Below are 19,441 nucleotides of genomic sequence, written 5' to 3'. Positions count from 1 at the left end.
TACTAATGAAATGTATGTAAACTTTTGACTTTGCAGTAAGTAATAAAAATGCCTTAAAACATTTTCTCTCTCTCATTATTCTGGCATTTGGCAAATATTAAAAATGATGGTAATCCTAATTGACCCAAAACATGGAAAGGTTCATTCTGATTTCATGTCAGATATTGAGAAAACATGCATGTGTCTTTTTATATACTGTATGTAAACTTCTGGTTTCAGCTGTATATCCTCAAATTAACAAGTGGATCACTTCATAAATATAAACTGCATCACATATAGAGAATTTAAGAAGGAGAATACAATCCAAATAATATAAAAGTACAAATTTTATTAGACAATCTATCTGTTAAAAATTATCAGACATGATACAAAACACGAAGAAAATCAGCCCTGTTAACCAATAATGTTGTACACACATCAGCATACAAACAAGTGTAATAACCTTGCTAATGACTAGGTAATACTAATGTCAACAACTGTTAAATATATATTAGCTATTGAACCCGTTCTACGCCCGGGTGGCGAGCATTTTTATTGGTATATGGTCTCCCATGCTGGTATGTGATGCCCCCCTCCTTGTATTTGTGCTGCCCCCCTCCTTGTATTTGTGCTGCCCCCATCCTGTCCCCACCATTCAATCTTGGCATGCGTGGCACCCCTCATCCCCAATCCTGGTATGCTTGGCAACCCTCACCCCCAATCCTGGTATGCATGGCACCCCTCACCCCCAATCCTGGTATACGTGGCACCCCTCATCCCTATCCTGGTGTGTATGGCATCCCTCATCCTGGTATGCATGGCACCCTATCCCTCACTCCCAATCCCGGTATGCGTGGCACCTCTCATCCCTATCCTGGTGTGTATGGTATCCCTCATCCTGGTATGCATGGCACTCTATCCCTCACTCCCAATCCCGGTATGCGTGGCACCTCTCATCCCTATCCTGGTGTGTATGGTATCCCTCATCCTGGTATGCATGGCACCCTATTCCTCACTCCCAATCCTGGTATGCGTGGCACTCCTCACCCCCAATCCCGGTATGCGTGGCACCTCTCATCCTTATCCTGGTGTGTATGGTATCCCTCATCCTGGTATGCATGGTACCCCCTCCCTATCCTGGTGTGTATGGTATCCCTCATCCTGGTATGCATGGCACCCCATCCCTCATTCCCAATCCCGGTATGCGTGGCACCCCTCATCCCCAATCCCGGTATGTGTGGCACCCCTAACCCTCAATCCTGGTATACGTGGCACCCCTCATCCCTATCCTGGTGTGTATGGTATCCCTCATCCTGGTATGCATGGCACCCTATCCCTCACTCCCAATCCCGGTACGCGTGGCACCCCTCATCCCGGTATGCGTGGCATCCCTCACCCCCAATCCCAGTATGCGTGGCACCCCTCACCCCCCAATCCCGGTATGCGTGGCACCCCTCATCCTTATCCTGGTGTGTATGGTATCCCTCATCCTGGTATGCATGGTACCCCATCCCTCATCCCTATCCCGGTGTGTATGGTATCCCTCATCCTGTTATGTATGGCACCCCATCCCTCATTCCCAATCCCGGTATGCGTGGCACCCCTCACCCCCAATCCCGGTATGCGTGGCACCCCTCATAAGTGTGGCACCCCTCAAACCCAATCCCGGTATGCGTGGCACCCCTCACCCCCAATCCCGTTATGCTTGGCACCCTTCACCCCCAATCCCGGTATGCGTGGCACCCCTCATCCCTATCCTGGTATGCGTGGCACCCCTCATCACTATCCTGGTGTGTATGGTATCCCTCATCCTGGTATGCATGGTACCCCATCCCTCATCCCGGTATGCATGGCACTCCATCCCTCATCCCCAATCCCGGTGTGCGTGGCACCCCTCATCCCCAATCCCGGCATGCGTGGCACCCCTCATCCCCAATCCCGGCATGCGTGGCACCCCTCATCCCAATCCTTGTAGGCGTGGCACCCCTCATCCCCAATCCCGGTACGCGTGGCACCCCTCATCCCCAATCCCGGTACGCGTGGCACCCCTCATCCCCAATCCCGGTACGAGTGGCACCCCTCATCCCCAATCCCGGTACGCGTGGCACCCCTCATCCCCAATCCCGGTATGCGTGGCACCCCTCACCCTCAATCCTGGTTTGCATAGTCCCCTCACCGCCCAATCCTGGTATGTGTGGTATCCCTCACCCCCCAATCCTGGTATGCGTGGTACCCCTCACCCCACAATCCTGTTATGTGTGGCCCCCTCATCCCTTTCACACTGTACACACATACAAAAAAAATAAACAGTTATACTCACCCTTCTTCCCTGTGCTCCAGCGCTGCTGCGTCCTCTTCTGCCGGAGGCCGGGGGAGGAGTGAGGCGCTAGAGCACCGCGCAGTCCGGCGCCATTTTGCTGAAGACACACTGTAAATGTGTCTTCAGTAAAATGGCACCGGATAGCGCAATGCGCACGCGCCGGTCCGACGCCTTCACTCCGCCCCCGGTCTCCAGCGAAGAGAGGCGCCGCGGCAACGCTCCTCCCGGTCAGGTAAGTATGTAAGTATGGCGCCGGAGATCGTGCTATGCGTTCAGTGCCTACGCATACCGCGCGATCTCCGGCGCCATACACCTCCTCTTACCTGTAATGGCTGGATGCGTGCTTCTCTCTGGAGCCAGACTGCGCGTCACGCATGCACAGTCTATCGAGGCTTCAGACAGAGATACGCATCCCGGCTTATATTATAGATTGCATACTGATCACTCAAATGTGATAACAGATACACAATATATAGTAGAGACCACTAGTCCATGATAAAATAATGTGCCTCTCTAGACTAGTGTAGGTGTAGCAGGCACCAAAGTGCTATTGCACATAATGTTACAGAATTAAATTACCGTAAATTGTATTAAATTTATTGAAACACTTTATACTCCTATTCAGATTTAATTGTGTTCTATCAGCAGGTGCTTTTTGCAATGGCCTCCTGTGACAATTTTTTGAGGGGTGGTTATATATTGTTTTGTTTGTTGAATCATTCTTGAGTAGATTTTATATTAATAAAATATTTTGTTATTGAATATTACGTGTGATTTATACACAGTATTTTGCAAGCTAGCATGTTTATACATTTCACAATTATTCTTTTTTAATAAAAAAAAAAAAGACTAAGTTAGGATCACTACGTCAAGAATATGACTTAACATATAATTACTGGGGTTTTTGGCTTTCTCCTGTGATTGCTTGGCTGCCGCATGCAACCTTTGGGCATACATGCTTCCACGATGAAGAGTATTGGCAGTTATTAAGAGGATAAGATAAATGATATATCGGGATGTGCTGTACAATTATAAATAATGAATTATAGTGAGTAATGTGATCAATAATAGAGATACTAATTGCTTTCCTGTTACACCGCTGGTAAAAACTGTAACAATGGTAAGAAATATATAGGTGCAATTTTGTACAGGGTGGGCCATTTATATGGATACACCTAAATTAAATGGGAATGGTTGGTGATATCAACTTCCTGTTTGTGGTACATTAGTATATGGGAGGGGGAAAACTTTTCCAGATGGGTGGTGACCATGGCGGCCATTTTGAATTCGGCCATTTTGGATCCAGCTCTATTTTTTTCAATGGGAAGAGGGTCATGTGACACATCAAACTAATTGAGAATTTCATAAGAAAAACAATGGTGTGCTTGGTTTTAACGTAACTCTATTTTTTCGTGAGTTTTTTACAAGTTTATGACCACTTATAAAATGTGTTCAAAGTGCTGCCCATTGTGTTGGATTGTCAATGCAACCCTCTTCTCCTACTCTTGACACACTGATAGCAACACCACAGAAGAAATGCTAGCACAGGCTTCCAGTATCTATTGTTTCAGATGCTGCACATCTCCTATCTTCACAGCATAAACAATTGCCTTCAGATGACCCCAAAGATAAAAGTCTAAGGGGGTCAGATCGGGAGACCTTGGTGGCCATTCAACTGGCCCACAAGGACCAATCCACTTTCCAGGAAACTGTTCATGTAGGAATGCTCGGACCTGACACCCAAAATGTGGTGGTGCACCATCTTGTTGGAAAAACTCAGGGAACGTGCCATCTTCAGTGCATAAAGAGGGCAACACATCATCATGTAGCAATTTCAGATATCCAGTGACATTGAGGTTTCCATTGATGAAGAATGGCCCCACTATCTTTGTACCCCATATACCACACCATACCATCAAGATACGAGATGTGCAGCATCTGAAACAACGGATACTGGAAGCCTGTGCTAGCATTTCTTCTGTGGTGTTGCTATCAGTGTGTCAAGAGTGGGAGAAGAGGGTTGCATTGACAATCCAACACAATGGGCAGCACTTTGAACACATTTTATAAGTGGTCATAAACTTGTAAAAAAAATCATGAAAGAATAAAGTTGCGCTAAAACCAAGCACACCATTGTTTTTCTTATGAAATTCTCAATAAGTGTGATGTGTCACATGACCCTCAACCCATTGAAAAAATAAAAGCTGGATACAAAATGGCCAAATTCAAAATGGCCGCCATAGTCAACACCCATCTGGAAAAGTTTTCCCCCTCCCATATACTAATGTGCCACAAACAGTTAGTTGATATCACTAACCATTTCATTTAGGTCTATCCATATAAGTGGCCCACACTGTATATCCAAATAAACTATTTTCAGCACCACAGACAGCACAGCGACATGCATGGCTAAAGGGTCACTATTGACTTTTAGGATTACTGCTTCCTATAGGTGGCACTAGAGTTCCAGTCCTCTTCCTCTCTGAAGAGACAATTTGCATACTTCCCAGGGGAGCATTGCGGCTTTAAAACGTCTCCTTACCTAACACGTCACTCTCCGCAAGGAGAAATATTACCCCTAGATACCGGTCTTACGCCTCTCATCCAGCCAAACCAGAACTCACACTTTGCACTGATGAGGGGCAGTACCCCGAAACACAGTGTCTGTAAAATGAGTTTCTGGTATTGGCTTTTATCCTAAGTCATGTGATAAGGCTCATTAAAGGCTCACTATTGACTTTTAGGATTGCTACTTCCTGCAGGTGGCACTAGAGTTTTAGTCTTCTTCCTCTCTGAAGAGACAATTTGAAGAAAACAATAACATGTCTTTCTGTAAATATAAAAAAGATTTCTTGCACTTTTTTTTTTATTCAGAACTATGGATAACACATTTATTTATATGACACAGATTTGGCAAATTACTGCAAAAGAAGGCAAGGGAACAGCAAACTCTTGTTGAGGTTAAAAATGGCTAACATAGGACAACATTTCAAGAGAGCATCACAGAAAAAGATAGAGCCTTACCAACACCAGGTCAGATTACCAATGCACCAGCAGGATGCAGCAGACCCCCATGATAAACGCTGGGGCTGCGCAAGTACAAAGTACTGATGCAAACAGCCACTCAAGTTTGTGAGTGGCTGTTTGCATCAGTATATTGCATCTGTACTGCCGCCGCCTTTATCATGGGGGTCTGCTGCATCCTGCTGGTGCATTGGTAATCTGACCTGGTGTTGGTAAGGCTCTACCTTTTTCTGTGTTGTTGAGGTTACAAGAAAATCTAATGACCGTTGTCGTAATCATTTTTTCCTATTCCACCACAACAGAAATATCAGGAGGAATAATAAATTAGAACAATATGTTAGGAAAAAACAGCAGCCTTGGACAACACTTTCAAGCCAAAGTAATTTAGGTGTGGCTCGAAAGGTCATCCAGTCTGTATGGTTTGAAAATGTATTAGGTCTGAATCAGGTTGTTGACCTAATTAGAAATGGAGAGGACATGAGCTGACAACACTTGTAATTGGCTAGTCTTGACCCAGGAAAAGTGTTGACCGAGACAGCCGAAGGGCTGAAACATTGGCCCTTGGGCCGCACCATGCCCTCCTCCAACCACCGTCCATCCGCCGCCCGCTGTCACCGCTATCCGCATCCTTTGGATGCAGACAGAGGTGAACACATTGGTGGAGGAGCCACTGGCTCCATCTTTCACCAATGAACGTGTGAGACAGCTGACGCAATGACGTTATTTCATAGAGTTAGCTGTGCACTGCGGAGAGTCAGGGCATCAGAGATAGGAGCAGAACGCCGGGTAAGGCAAGCGAGGTATGTGGTGTTTTTTTTTTTCATGTGTATGGGATGTTTCTATGTACATGGGCTATATGGGGCTCACACTGTATATATGGGAGGCTATGTGGGGGCTCACACTGTATATATGGGAGGCTATGTGGGGGCTCACACTGTGTATGGGAGGCCATGTGGGGGCTCACACTGTGTATGGGAGGCCATGTGGGGGCTCACACTGTATATGGGAGGCCATGTGGGGGCTCACACTGTATATGGGAGGCCATGTGGGGGCTCACACTGTATATGGGAGGCCATGTGGGGGCTCACACTGTATATGGGAGGCCATGTGGGGGCTCACACTGTATATGGGAGGCCATGTGGGGGCTCACACTGTATATGGGAGGCCATGTGGGGGCTCACACTGTATATGGGAGGCCATGTGGGGGCTCACACTGTATATGGGAGGCCATGTGGGGGCTCACACTGTATATGGGAGGCCATGTGGGGGCTCACACTGTATATGGGAGGCCATGTGGGGGCTCACACTGTATATGGGAGGCCATGTGGGGGCTCACACTGTATATGGGAGGCCATGTGGGGGCTCACACTGTATATGGGAGGCCATGTGGGGGCTCACACTGTATATGGGAGGCCATGTGGGGGCTCACACTGTATATGGGAGGCCATGTGGGGGCTCACACTGTATATGGGAGGCCATGTGGGGGCTCACACTGTATATGGGAGGCCATGTGGGGGCTCACACTGTATATGGGAGGCCATGTGGGGGCTCACACTGTATATGGGAGGCCATGTGGGGGCTCACACTGTATATGGGAGGCTATGTGGGGCTCACACTGTATATGGGAGGCTATGTGGGGCGCACACTGTATATGGGAGGCTATGTGGGGCGCACACTGTATATGGGAGGCTATGTGGGGCGCACACTGTATGTAGGGAGGCTATGTGGGGCGCACGCTGTATATAGGGAGGCTATGTGGGGCGCACGCTGTATATAGGGAGGCTATGTGTGGCTCATGCTATGTATAGGAGGCTATGTGGGGGCTCATACTGTATATAGGAGGCTATGTCAGGGCTCTTAAGGTATATAGGAGCTGTGTGTTGGCTCATACATTATATAGGGGGGCTTTGTGTGGGCTCATCATCAAAAGGGTATTCCCATCTCAGAGATTCTATCCTCAATATGTAGTAGTTGTAATAATAATATTACCAAATATCTACAATTACAAATGTAGTATAACTCTTCTGATTCACTATGTCACTTACTTCATGTGCAGGGCATTGCAGTAGCTCGGGTATCCATGGTTACAACCACTGATATAGTGTTAGTAAGTTGTTAGTAGTCATAACCATGGGTACCTAAGCTAATGCAATGCCCTGCATATGGGGTAAGGTAACATGCTCGTCAGAAGAATTATACTACATTTCTAATTAGGAGGTATTTACCAATATTATTATTACACCTACTATATATTGGGATGGGATCTTTGAGATGGGAAATACCCCTTCAATTCTGCTCAATATTAAGTGATCTAATATTAACATAAAATAATTATAATTAATATGTTGTTATTAATATTGAGCAGAATTAATTTCAGACTTTTGGTTCAGCCCTCCACAACAGTCATGGTCTCTCATGTGGCCCTTTGGGAAAATGAATTGCCCACCCCTGTGCTAGTCTATTCCATCTGAAAAAAGCTGATTTTACTACCATGGCATCCAGGATTTGGGCTTTCCCACGAACGAAAGTTCATTTTAATAAATAGATCTTGGAATAATAACTTCCACAATTGGATGTTTTTAAATAAAATGTTCCTGTGTTGAGATAATATTATAAATGTTTCCCTGTGTAATGGTCGTGTCTGACTGTGTACACAACATAGTCTGATCATACCACATCTCCTAGACAGGGGAGGAAGCAAAAGAGTAATTACAGCACGGGATCGCAGAGGATTCATTCTGTGAGGTAAAATATTTCCCTGCCTGTTTTTTATACAATGTTTTACTTAAAAGAAAGAATCCTCTGTGATCCCCGGCTGTAATGTCTGTATACTCTTTTGCTTCCTCCCCTGCCCAGGAGATGTGGTATGATCAGACCATGTTCCTGTACGGTCAGACACAATCATTACACAGGACACAGCAGGGGCACATTTATAAGATTATCTCAGCACTGGAACATTTTATTTAAATACATTCAATTGTGGAAATTATTATTATTCCAAGATCTATTAATTAAAATTAACTTTTGTTCATGGGAAAACCGCTTTAAGTATTTGAAGATGATTACACTTCAGCTGGAAGGATCTGTGGACTGCGGTTATGTGACCCTGATGAAATCATCACAAGTTCTAATGCACTTCTATGTTGCTGCCTGCTTATGACTGGTCAGTGTCATACAGGGGGCAGAAGTACACGCCCACAATGAAAACTATCTAATAATACCCACTTGGACTAAATTTAACTCAATAGGTGCCAAATATTTGAATACTAATATCTATTCAACGAGGTGAGACTTAAAAAAATATATATACAGTACAGACCAAAAGTTTGGACACACCTTCTCATTTAAAGATTTTTCTGTATTTTCATGACTATGAAAATTGTACATTCACACTGAAGGCATCAAAACTATGAATTAACACATGTGGAATTATATACTTAACAAAAAAGTGTGAAACAACTGAAAATATGTCTTATATCCTAGGTTCTTCAAAGTAGCCACCTTTTGCTTTGATGACTGCTTTGCACACTCTTGGCATTCTCTTGATGAGCTTCTTTAAATGAGGTGTGTCCAAACTTTTGGTCTGTACTGTATATTTTATATAGATTATTCTGCTCTGCAGCCACTATTACAGTTTCCAGTTCAACATGAAAAATTTGATGAAAGGTCCTATTTAATTTGAGTTTGAGGACAGTAAAAGAGAATCTCTTTAAAGGGAATCCGTCTGGTTTTGCCATCTCATCTGAGAGTAGCATTATATAGGGGCAGAGACCCTGATTCCCATAATGTTTCATTTACTGGGCTGTTTGCTGAAGTTTTGATAATTGTTTTAACAGCTGCAAATCTATCAGTTCTCCGTATGCTGAGCTCTGTATAACCACACCCAGACCACTGATTGATAACTTTCTATGTACACTCTGCATAGGCAGAAAGCTGCCAATGAGTGGCGGCATCGGGGTTATACAGAGCCCATGAATCTGGATGACTACATGGCAGCAGGTTTTACTAGTCCTCTAATAATAATCACCTGCTGATAAAACAGTCATTTTAACTATAATAAAGCAAGTGACAAATCGCTGGAATTGGGTCTCAGTCTCTACATTATGTTGCTTTCCGATTAAGTGGCAAAAATATGGTGACAGATTCCCTTTAAAGTAATGCAACAGAAATCTGACTTTGAAATCTGACCTTCATCATTATAGGCCTGCAATATTATATTGTTTTATCTTATTTTTTGCAATATCAACATAAGCATAATACTGAAACTCTAAATAAGGAAAGAAGGAAAGTGATGAGCAGTTAAAAATATTAAGTACACCAGTAAAAGACACCAACAAAAATACATTGTAAACATGAAAAATCTAATGAGATGGTCAAGAACATAGGTAACTGAAGTAAATAAGGTAAGCTTCTGAATAGTAGAATGATGGCTTACTGTAACTCTGGGGCACTAATTCTGGGTTCCGTGGTGTTTTGACTTTATAGGATACATCTCCGATATTAATTGTTTCACCTGCATTGTGAGAAGGAAAAAAAAAAGTAAATTCATTTAATCTCAATTTTTATTAAGTCATTTGTGTGCAAATCATGATGAGTGACAATCAGCTGCATTTCCTAATTCACATTTACATAATCAATTTAAAGGGAATATGTCAGTAGGATTAACCCTCCTAAACTGTCTATATGGACATGTAGATCATAGAAAGTTAAATAAAATGATACTTTGATATCTGCGATTCGATGTTTTATTCCAGAGAAATCAATATTTTTCTCATATGTAAATGAGCTGTTAAGAGCTATGGGCCGGACACTGATCTGCATGACAATCTGCCTCCAGAGATTATTGTAAATGAAAAGGGGCATTGCCAGTGTGAGACATGTAATGACTGATACTTTGCTCTCATAATCACACACAGCTCTGCAGTGAGATCCGAACTAACACCGTACTGCAGGAGTGAACTTTCTCTCATTACAAACATTTGCAGCAGCAGTTGTCCTCCCATAGTGCTGTCAGCTCTGATGTAGAGCTGTGCCTGATTATAACTAACACAGTACAGCAGAGTTGAATCTTGTCTCTTTGCAGACACATTTGCAGTGATGTAAACTCTGCTGTACAGCCACTCTCCCCTACACAGGCTGCCTGTGAGATGGAGCTGGAGCACTAAGAGAGGACACCTGCAGTGCAAATGTAAACTTTGTCTTAGTACAGTGTTAGCTCAGCTGTACAGTGTTAATTCTGATATCATTGTAGGGCTGTGTATCAGCATGAGAGCAGAGTGTCAGTCATTACTTGGTTCACACTGGTAGCGAGCCCTTTCATTAACCACTTCGCACCAGAGCCTGTTTTTGCCTTCGTGATCGGACCAATTTTTTCAATTCTGACCAGTGTCACTTTATGAGGTAATTACTCTGGAACGCTTCAACGGATTCCCCTGATTCTGAGATTGTTTTTAGTGACATATTGTACTTCATGATAGTGGTAAAATTTCTTTGATATCACTTGCGTTTATTTGTGAAAAAATCGGAAATTTGGCGAAAATGTTGAAAATTTTGCAATTTTCAAACTTTGAATTTTCATGCCCTTAAATCAGAGACATATGTCACACAAAATAGTTAATAAATAACATTTCCCACATGTCTACTTTCCATCAGCACAATTTTGGAACCAAAATTTTTTTTTGTTAGGGAGCTATAAGGGTTAAAAGTTGACCAGCGATTTCTCATTTTTCCAACAAAATTTACAAAAACATTTTTTTAGGGACCACATCATATTTGAAGTCACTTTGAGGGGTCTTTATGACAGAAAACACCCAAAAGTGACACCATTCTAAAAACTGCACCCCTCAAGGTGCTCAAAACCATATTCAAGAACTTTACTAACCCTTCAGGTGCTTCACAGGAATTTTTGGAATGTGGAAGAAAAAAATTAACATTTAACTTTTTCCACAAAAATGTTACTTTAGACCCAATTTTTTTTATTTTAGCAGGGGTAACAGGAAAAAATGGACCCCAAAATTTTTTGTGCAATTTCTCTTGAGTGCGCTGATACCCCATATGTGAGGGAAAACCACTGTTTGGGCGCACTGCAGGGTTCGGAAGGGAAGGAGCGCCATTAGACTTTTTGAATGTAAAATTTGTTTCAATAATTAGCAGAAGCCATGTTGCGTTTGGAGAGCTCCTGATGTGCCTAAACAGTGGAAACCCCCCACAAGTGACACCATTTTGGAAACTAGACCCCTTAGGGAACTTATCTAGATGTGTGGTGAGCACCTTGCACCCCCAGGTGCTTCACAGAAGTTTATAATATTGAGCCGTAAAAATAAAATTTTCACATTTTTCCCACAAAAAATGTTTTTCATCCCCTAATTTTGCATTATCATAAGGGTAACAGGAGAAATTGCACCATTAAATTTGTTGTGCAATTTCTCCTGAGTATGCCGATACCCCATATGTGGGGGAAAACCACTATTTGGGTACACTGCAGGGTTCGGAAGGGAAGGAGCGCCATTTGACTTTTTGAATGTAAAATTTGTTTGAATAATTAGCGGACGCCATGTCGCGTTTGGATAGCCCCTGATGTGCCTAAACAGTGGAAACCCCCTACAAGTGACACCATTTTGTAAACTATACCCCTTAGGGAACTTATCTAGATGTGTGGTGAGCACATTGGGAGACATAATAAACAAATCAGTAGCAGGTGAAGAATTGGTTTTATTTATTTTTTACGCCGTTCCTCGTGCGGTATAAGTGATGAGATTACTTTATTCTTCGGGTCGGTGCGATTACAGTTTTTATGACTGACAGCTGTCACACACTAAAAGACGCTTTTTTTTGCAAAATCTAGTTTTTGCATCGCTATATTTTGAGAGCTATAATTTTTCCATATTTCGGCTGACAGAGTCATGTGATGGCTTGTTTTTTGCGGGACGAGTTGACATTTTTATTGGTACCATTTTTGGGTGCGTGACATTTTTTGATCGCTTTCTATTCCGTTTCTTGGGAGGTAAAATTAACAAAAAACAACAATTCAGGAATTGTTTTTTGAGTTTTTTTTTATGCCGTTCTGCGTGTGGTAAAAGTGATAAGGCAGCGTTATTCTTCTGGTCAGTACGTTTACAGCGATACTACACTTACCGTATATTTTTTTATGTTTTGGCGCTTTTACACAATAAAACAATTTTATAGAAAAATTTTTTTTTTGCATCACTTTATTCTGAGCGCTATAACTTTATTATTTTTCGGCTGATGGAGCTGTATGGCGGCTTTTTTTTTTGCGGAACAAGATGACGTTTTCAGCGGTACCATTTTTATTTCCATTTTGCTTTTTGATCGCAGTTTTTTCCACTTTTTGTTTGGCGATATGAGGAAAAAGCATAGTTTTTTGCTCGGTTTTTTATTTATTTTTATTACGATGTGCACAGAAGGAGTTAATTAGTGTGACAGTTTTATAGCTCGGGTTGTTTCGGACGCGGCGATACCAAATATGTGTACTTTTTTTGTTTTTGCATAAATATACGGATTTATCGGTTTAATATTTTATTTATTTATTTTTATTTATTTGTGATTTTTTTTAACAGTTTGAAAACATTTTTTTTTACATTTTTACTTAGTCCCTGTATGGGGCATTAATTTTTATTTTTCTGATCACTGATCTCATCCAATGTATTAGACATATATTACATTGGATGAGACCACTGCTGACAGTTTCACACTGTGTCTCCTGCTGGACTCAGCTTGCAGGCTGAGCCTAGCAGGACACCATATATAGCAGATCTGGAGGCGGTCATGTGACCTCCAGCTGCCATAACAACGCCAGGTCCTGGAAGGTATCAGGGGTCGTCGGCGAGGTAAGTAGACGACCCCCCTCTCCTCCTGCTATCTTCTATATGCCGCGATCACTATAGATAGTGGCATATAGAAGACAGCAAAGGGTTAACATCACTGGGGCCTGATCCAATCAGGTCCCAATGATGTTCCCTGTCAGAGCTAACGCTCTGCACCGCACCCGCAGTGCTTGCAGGACCCTCGGGGTCCTGAGCGCTGCGGGACCACCCACCGTTTTTAAACGTCGGCGCTGCACAGAGCCCAGGCAGCGCCGACGTTTATCTACAGTGGGCGGCCGGGAAGCGGTTAAAAATAAGCTTTAGAGGCAGAGTCTCATGCACATCAGTGTCCAGGCCATAGATCTCAGCAGCTCGTTTATTAAGAAAATCATCGGTTTCTATGGAATAAGACATCGGTTAACAAATATCAAGATATCATTTTATTCAGCTTCCTATGACCTACATGTCCATATAGACTGCTTAGGACGGTTGATTAATTAGTCATTGCCCATTGTTACCTTAATATTGAAGACTGATCCTCTATTGCTTCGTTTTCTTTTTATTTCCTAAAGATGGTTTTTATTGCCAGTGAATCTGATCTGTACTCTGATAAATATGGCATTTATAATAGTGACTATGGATCAGAGCCGATAGTAGAGGAAGTAACTGTGAGGAACATGTACAACTACGGCTGTGTGCACACATTGCTTTTTTGCATTGTTTTTTCAGTGCAGATTTGACATAAAACCTGAAAGGTTTCCTGATGTCAGCATCTTGTGCACACCCTTAGGCTATGTTCACACGTTGCGTTTTGTTGCTTTTTTATGCAAATTTAAGTAAATTGAAAGCTGGTTTTACAGTACTAACAAAAGCTATGAAATTTCAGAAATCTCATGCAGACACCTTGTTTTTTTTCCTGACTGATTTGGAAAACTGCTGCGTTTTTGCAAACAGTGTCACTTCTTTCAGCCTTTTTGCAATGTTTTTGTAGCATTTTTTAACCCATAGAAAGCAATGAGTAAGTGCAAAAATGCAGCAGAAACACAGCAAAAAACACAGGTATCAGGTTTTTTTAAGTTTAAACCATAATGTCTTGGTATCTTCACCTGAGATGACTGTTAGGATTAGTGTAGTTTAATTAAATTAGTGAAACATGCAAAGTAAACATTTGCCAATCAAGGCGTAAAAATGAACAATGCCTGTGGCCCACCAAGGAGTGAAATTGGACAATGCCTGAGCAACTCAATGGCCTACCAAAGTGTGAAAGTAAACAGTGTACTACAAATTCCATGCACTGTTAATGTCTTAGGTAAACTATTCTTGACCAATTCCCCTACCCTAGCTGTTACATTTGTAATGTGTATTTTTTCATGAACATATGTCTTGCATTGATGACCTGTGTTCATGCTTTTGAGGTGGAATCAAAGCTGAACTTTGGGATCCCGAAAAACGCAGCAAAACCTGCTTTTTGTAAACAGCCTCTTTAGGCTATGTTCACACATCTTCGTTTTTTCAGCGGTTTTTTATGCAAATTTGCAGTTGCATTTTACAGAAACAGCAAAATCTATGAGATTCCAGAAATCTTATGCACACATCTTGTTTTTTTAAATCAATTTTTTGTGCTTTGCATGTTTTTTTGCAAAATATAGCATGTCACTTCTTTCAGCATTTTTCACCCACTGGAAGTAATGGGTAATGAAAAAACGCTAAAAAACCGTCTAGTGTGAACATAGCTATCAGATTTTTCTGCGTTTTTAGTGGAAATAAGCAAGTACAACAGTATGTGAAACACATTTATTTTTGTGATTTTACCATCTTGTCTTGGTCACTGAGATGGTAGTTTGTATTAGGAGAGTTTAATTAAATTAGTGTTGTGTAAAGTGTAAACATTGGCTGTGCTACTTGTGAGATTGAACAATACCTGTGACCCAGGGAGGTGTGAAACTGAACAATGCCTGTGCAACTGAATGGCAGGCCATAGAGTGAAAGTAAATAGTGTCATACAAGCTCAATGCATTGCCAGTGTCTTAGGTAAACTATTCCTGAACAATTCACCTCCCTCACTGTTGTGCCAAAACCAAAATGAGATTTAGTTTTTTTTCACTGAACTTTTTGTACATAAGAGACAAAAGGACAGTGAGAAAAAAACACTGAAAAAATACACCAAAAAACAAGCAAGAAAAATCCTGAACAACCTCCTGGCAAGAAATCAGGTTTTGCTGCAGAAAAAAAAACTCTGAAAAAACTATGATGTGTGAACATAGCCTTACTGTCAAGAGAGCAGGTTTTGCCTGCAGAAAATAACACAGCAAAAACGAGACATGTGAAAATAGCTTTATAGGTCAAAAGAATATGTGTGCACCACATAGTGAAAATAGAGAAAATAGAGTATCAAGTAACTAAATGCTTAGTATGCAGATAATTGGAGGTGTTCCATTTGTGTTAGGGTCTAACAGTTAGACTATGATTCTCATCAATTTTGGTAGATTTCTAAACAATGATTTGTATTTTTATTGGAGTACGTTATTTTGAACCATTTTATAGAGGCAAGAATAAATGTACATGCTGCTTGATTTTGACAGTAAAACTAAAAAAATGTGCTTTACTTTTTTTTTTAAGGATGCCCATACACCCTACCAGGGGCGTACATAGAAGTCATGGGGCCCCATAGCAGAAGCTCTAATTGGGCCCCCCCCCCCGCCCCCCAAAAAATAAATAAATATTTGTCTGTGTCACAGAAGAGCAGATCTCATAACTTTCCAGCCTTTACATATAAATTTTCCTCCTTCTGAAGTCGTAGATTCCTCTTTCATTGCCCCATAAAGCATGATGCCAACAAAAGTGCCCCCCAAACAGTATGATACCCCTATGGTGCATTCCTCCACATGCACAGTATAATGACCCTATTGTACCCCACTTCAACTCCCACGGCAAAGTATGGTGACCCTAACGCAGTATAATCCCCCAACTGTGAACCCCACAGAGCCCTCCATACACTCTCATGGCCCCCACAAAGCCCTCCAAACAGTGTAATGGCCCCCACACAGCCCTCCAAACAGTATAATGGACCCCACACAAACCTTCACACTGTATAATTGCTTTCATACAGTATAATGGCCCCCCACATAGCCTCAAATATTATAATGGCCCAACATAGCCTTCCATATAGTATAATGCACCACCAATAATCTTCCATATAGTATAATGCTCCCCCCATAATCCTCCATATAGTATAATGCTCCCCCCATAATCCTCCATATAGTATAATGCGCCCCCATAATCCTCCATATAGTATAATGCGCCCCCCATAATCCTCCATATAGTATAATAAACTTCCCATGGTCCTCCATAAAATATAATGCACTCCCCATAGTCCTCCATACAGTATATTACACACCCCATAGGGTAAAATGCAGCCCCCATATAGTATAATGCACGCCACAGTCCTGCAGTATTATGGGCACCACGTACTCACTGATTTTAAAATACCGTATATTTTAAATAAACTGACCCGAATATAAGCCGAGGCCCCTAATTTTACCACATAAAAATGGGAAAACCTATTGACTTGAGTATAAGCCTAGGGTGGGAAATGCAGCAGCAGCTAAATTTCCCATCCTGGTATGTGTGGTCCCCTCAATCCCACAATCCCTGGTATCTGTTGCCCCCACAATCCCTGGTATGTGTAGCTTCCTCAATCCCCCAATCCCTGATATGTGTGGCCCCCTCAATCCCACAATCCCTGGTATGTGTAGCCTCCTCAATCCCTCAATCCTGGTATGTGTGGCCTCCTCAATCCCCCAATCCTGGTATGTCTGGCCTCCTCAATCCCCCAATCCTGGTGTGGCCTCCTCAATCCCCAAATCCTGGTATGTGTGGCCTCCTCAATCCCCAAATCCTGGTATGTGTGGCCTCCTCAATCCCCAAATCCTGGTATGTGTGGCCTCCTCAATCCCCAAATCCTGGTATGTGTGGCCTCCTCAATCCCCCAATCCTGGTATGTGTGGCCTCCTCCATCCCCCAATCCTGGTATGTGTGGCCTCCTCAATCCCCCAATCCTGGTATGTGTGGCCTCCTCAAACCCTCAATCCTGGTATGTGTGGCCTCCTCAACCCCTCAATCCTGGTATGTGTGGCCTCAACCCCTCAATCCTGGTATGTGTGGCCTCCTCAACCCCTCAATCCTGGTATGTGTGGCCTCCTCAATCCCCCAATCCTGGTAAGTGTGGCCTCCTCAATCCCCAAATCCTGGTATGTGTGGCCTTCTCAATCCCCAAATCCTGGTATGTGTGGCCTCCTCAATCCCCAAATCCTGGTATGTGTGGCCTCCTCAATCCTCAAATTCTGGTATGTGTGGCCTCCTCAATCCCCCAATCCCTGGTAAGTGTGGCCTCCTCAATCCCCCAATCCTGGTAAGTGTGGCCTCCTCAATCCCCCAATCCTGGTAAGTGTGGCCTCCTCAATCCCCCAATCCTGGTAAGTGTGGCCTCCTCAAATCCCCCAATCCTGGTAAGTGTGGCCTCCTCAATCCCCAAATCCTGGTATGTGTGGCCTCTTCAATCCCCCATTCCTGGTATGTGTGGCCTCCTCATTCCCCCATTCCTGGTATGTGTTGCCTCCCCAATCCTGGTATGTGTGGCCTCCTCAATCCTCCAATCCTGGTATGTGTGGCCTCCTCAATCCCCAAATCCTGGTATGTGTGGCCTCCTCAATCCCCCATTCCTGGTATGTGTGGCCTCCTCAATCCCCCAATCCTGGTATGTGTGGCCTCCTCAACCCCTCAATCCTGGTATGTGTGGCCTCCTCAACCCCTCAATCCTGGTATGTGTGGCCTCCTCAACCCCTCAATCCTGGTATGTGTGGCCTCCTCAACCCCTCAATCCTGGTATGTGTGGCCTCCTCAACCCCTCAATCCTGGTATGTGTGGCCTCCTCAATCCCCCAATCCTGGTAAGTGTGGCCTCCTCAATCCCCAAATCCTGGTATGTGTGGCCTTCTCAATCCCCAAATCCTGGTATGTGTGGCCTCCTCAATCCCCAAATCCTGGTATGTGTGGCCTCCTCAATCCTCAAATCCTGGTATGTGTGGCCTCCTAAATCCCCCAATCCCTGGTAAGTGTGGCCTCCTCAATCCCCCAATCCTGGTAAGTGTGGCCTCCTCAATCCCCCAATCCTGGTAAGTGTGGCCTCCTCAATCCCCAAATCCTGGTATGTGTGGCCTCTTCAATCCCCCATTCCTGGTATGTGTGGCCTCCTCATTCCCCCATTCCTGGTATGTCTTGCCTCCCCAATCCTGGCATGTGTGGCCTCCTCAATCCCCCATTCCTGGTATGTGTGGCCTCCTCAATCCAAGTATCCTGGTATGTGTGGCCTCCTAAATCCCCAAATCCTGGTATGTGTGGCCTCCTCAATCCTCCAATCCTGGTATGTGTGGCCTCCTCAATCCCCAAATCCTGGTATGTGTGGCCCCCTCATCCTCCAATCACTGCACACAAAACAATAAACATTTATACTCACCTTCCTTCCTCACCTCTGCTCCAGGGCTGAGTCCTGTCGGCAGCAGCTCATGTCGGCATCTGAGCTGCGCGCGCTCTCAGAAGCCGAGGTGAGCTGCTGCTGCTGCTGCTGGCACATTCACTCCTCTCCACGCCGAGACTATGGACGTGAAGAAGTGTGAATATGCTTTCTCTTTAGCAGCGGGCACTGACAGGAGCCGCGGCTCAGCGCTCCTCCGCGCCCACTGCTGAAGAGAATGAATATTCCCTCTTCTCCACGCCCATGGGAGTGTTGAAGAGGGAATATTCATGTCCCTTTAGCAGCGGGCACACGTAGTAGCTGTGGCAGGGGCTACTGCGTGTGCCCCGCTCCTCCACTGCCGCAACCCGCTCCTCTGCCGCCGCAACCTCCTACTCACCTATCCTCCTCGTTCCCACGCTGCTTGGGGCCCTCCCGGCTCACGAGCCCCCTCCGGCCACAGACCCCATAGCAGTGGCGTGGTCTGCCGCCACTGCACCCTACAATCCAGAACCTCACCCTTTCAAATTGTGAATGGTGGAAGGAAATGGTACCATACTGTATATCATAGCACAACCAATGGTCTAATGCATGAAATGAAACAAAATCTATCAGCATGTTTTTGCCATGTAATCTGAGAACTGGGTGATGTAGGGGCAGAGAGCCTGATTCCAGTGAGGTATCGCTTACTGGACTACTTAGTGCAGCTTTGATAAAAATTCCTGTTTTTGCTCCTGCAGATTTAGCAGTGGTCAGAATGCTGAGTTGTGTATAACCCACCCAC

The 19,441-nt window shown here is 43.8% G+C and overlaps 1 protein-coding gene across 1 annotated transcript in view; it reads right to left on the bottom strand.

The window, feature by feature from the left end:
* The window catches only part of VWA8 (von Willebrand factor A domain containing 8), a 524,780-nt gene that overhangs the window by 472,578 nt on the left and 32,761 nt on the right, over positions 1–19,441 (bottom strand). The window contains exon 3 of the mRNA XM_073663915.1: positions 9,759–9,836. Coding sequence (XP_073520016.1) covers positions 9,759–9,836 — 78 coding nt within the window. The remainder of the gene's footprint in view (positions 1–9,758; positions 9,837–19,441) is intronic.

This window comes from Phyllobates terribilis, unplaced genomic scaffold (genome assembly GCF_046119375.1).
Source record: "Phyllobates terribilis strain yellow unplaced genomic scaffold, ASM4611937v1 Scaffold_2__4_contigs__length_985480577, whole genome shotgun sequence".
Classification (NCBI taxonomy): domain Eukaryota; kingdom Metazoa; phylum Chordata; class Amphibia; order Anura; family Dendrobatidae; genus Phyllobates; species Phyllobates terribilis.
The sequence above is the reverse complement of the archived record's forward strand: the minus strand, read 5'-3'. Positions and strand labels throughout refer to the sequence as shown.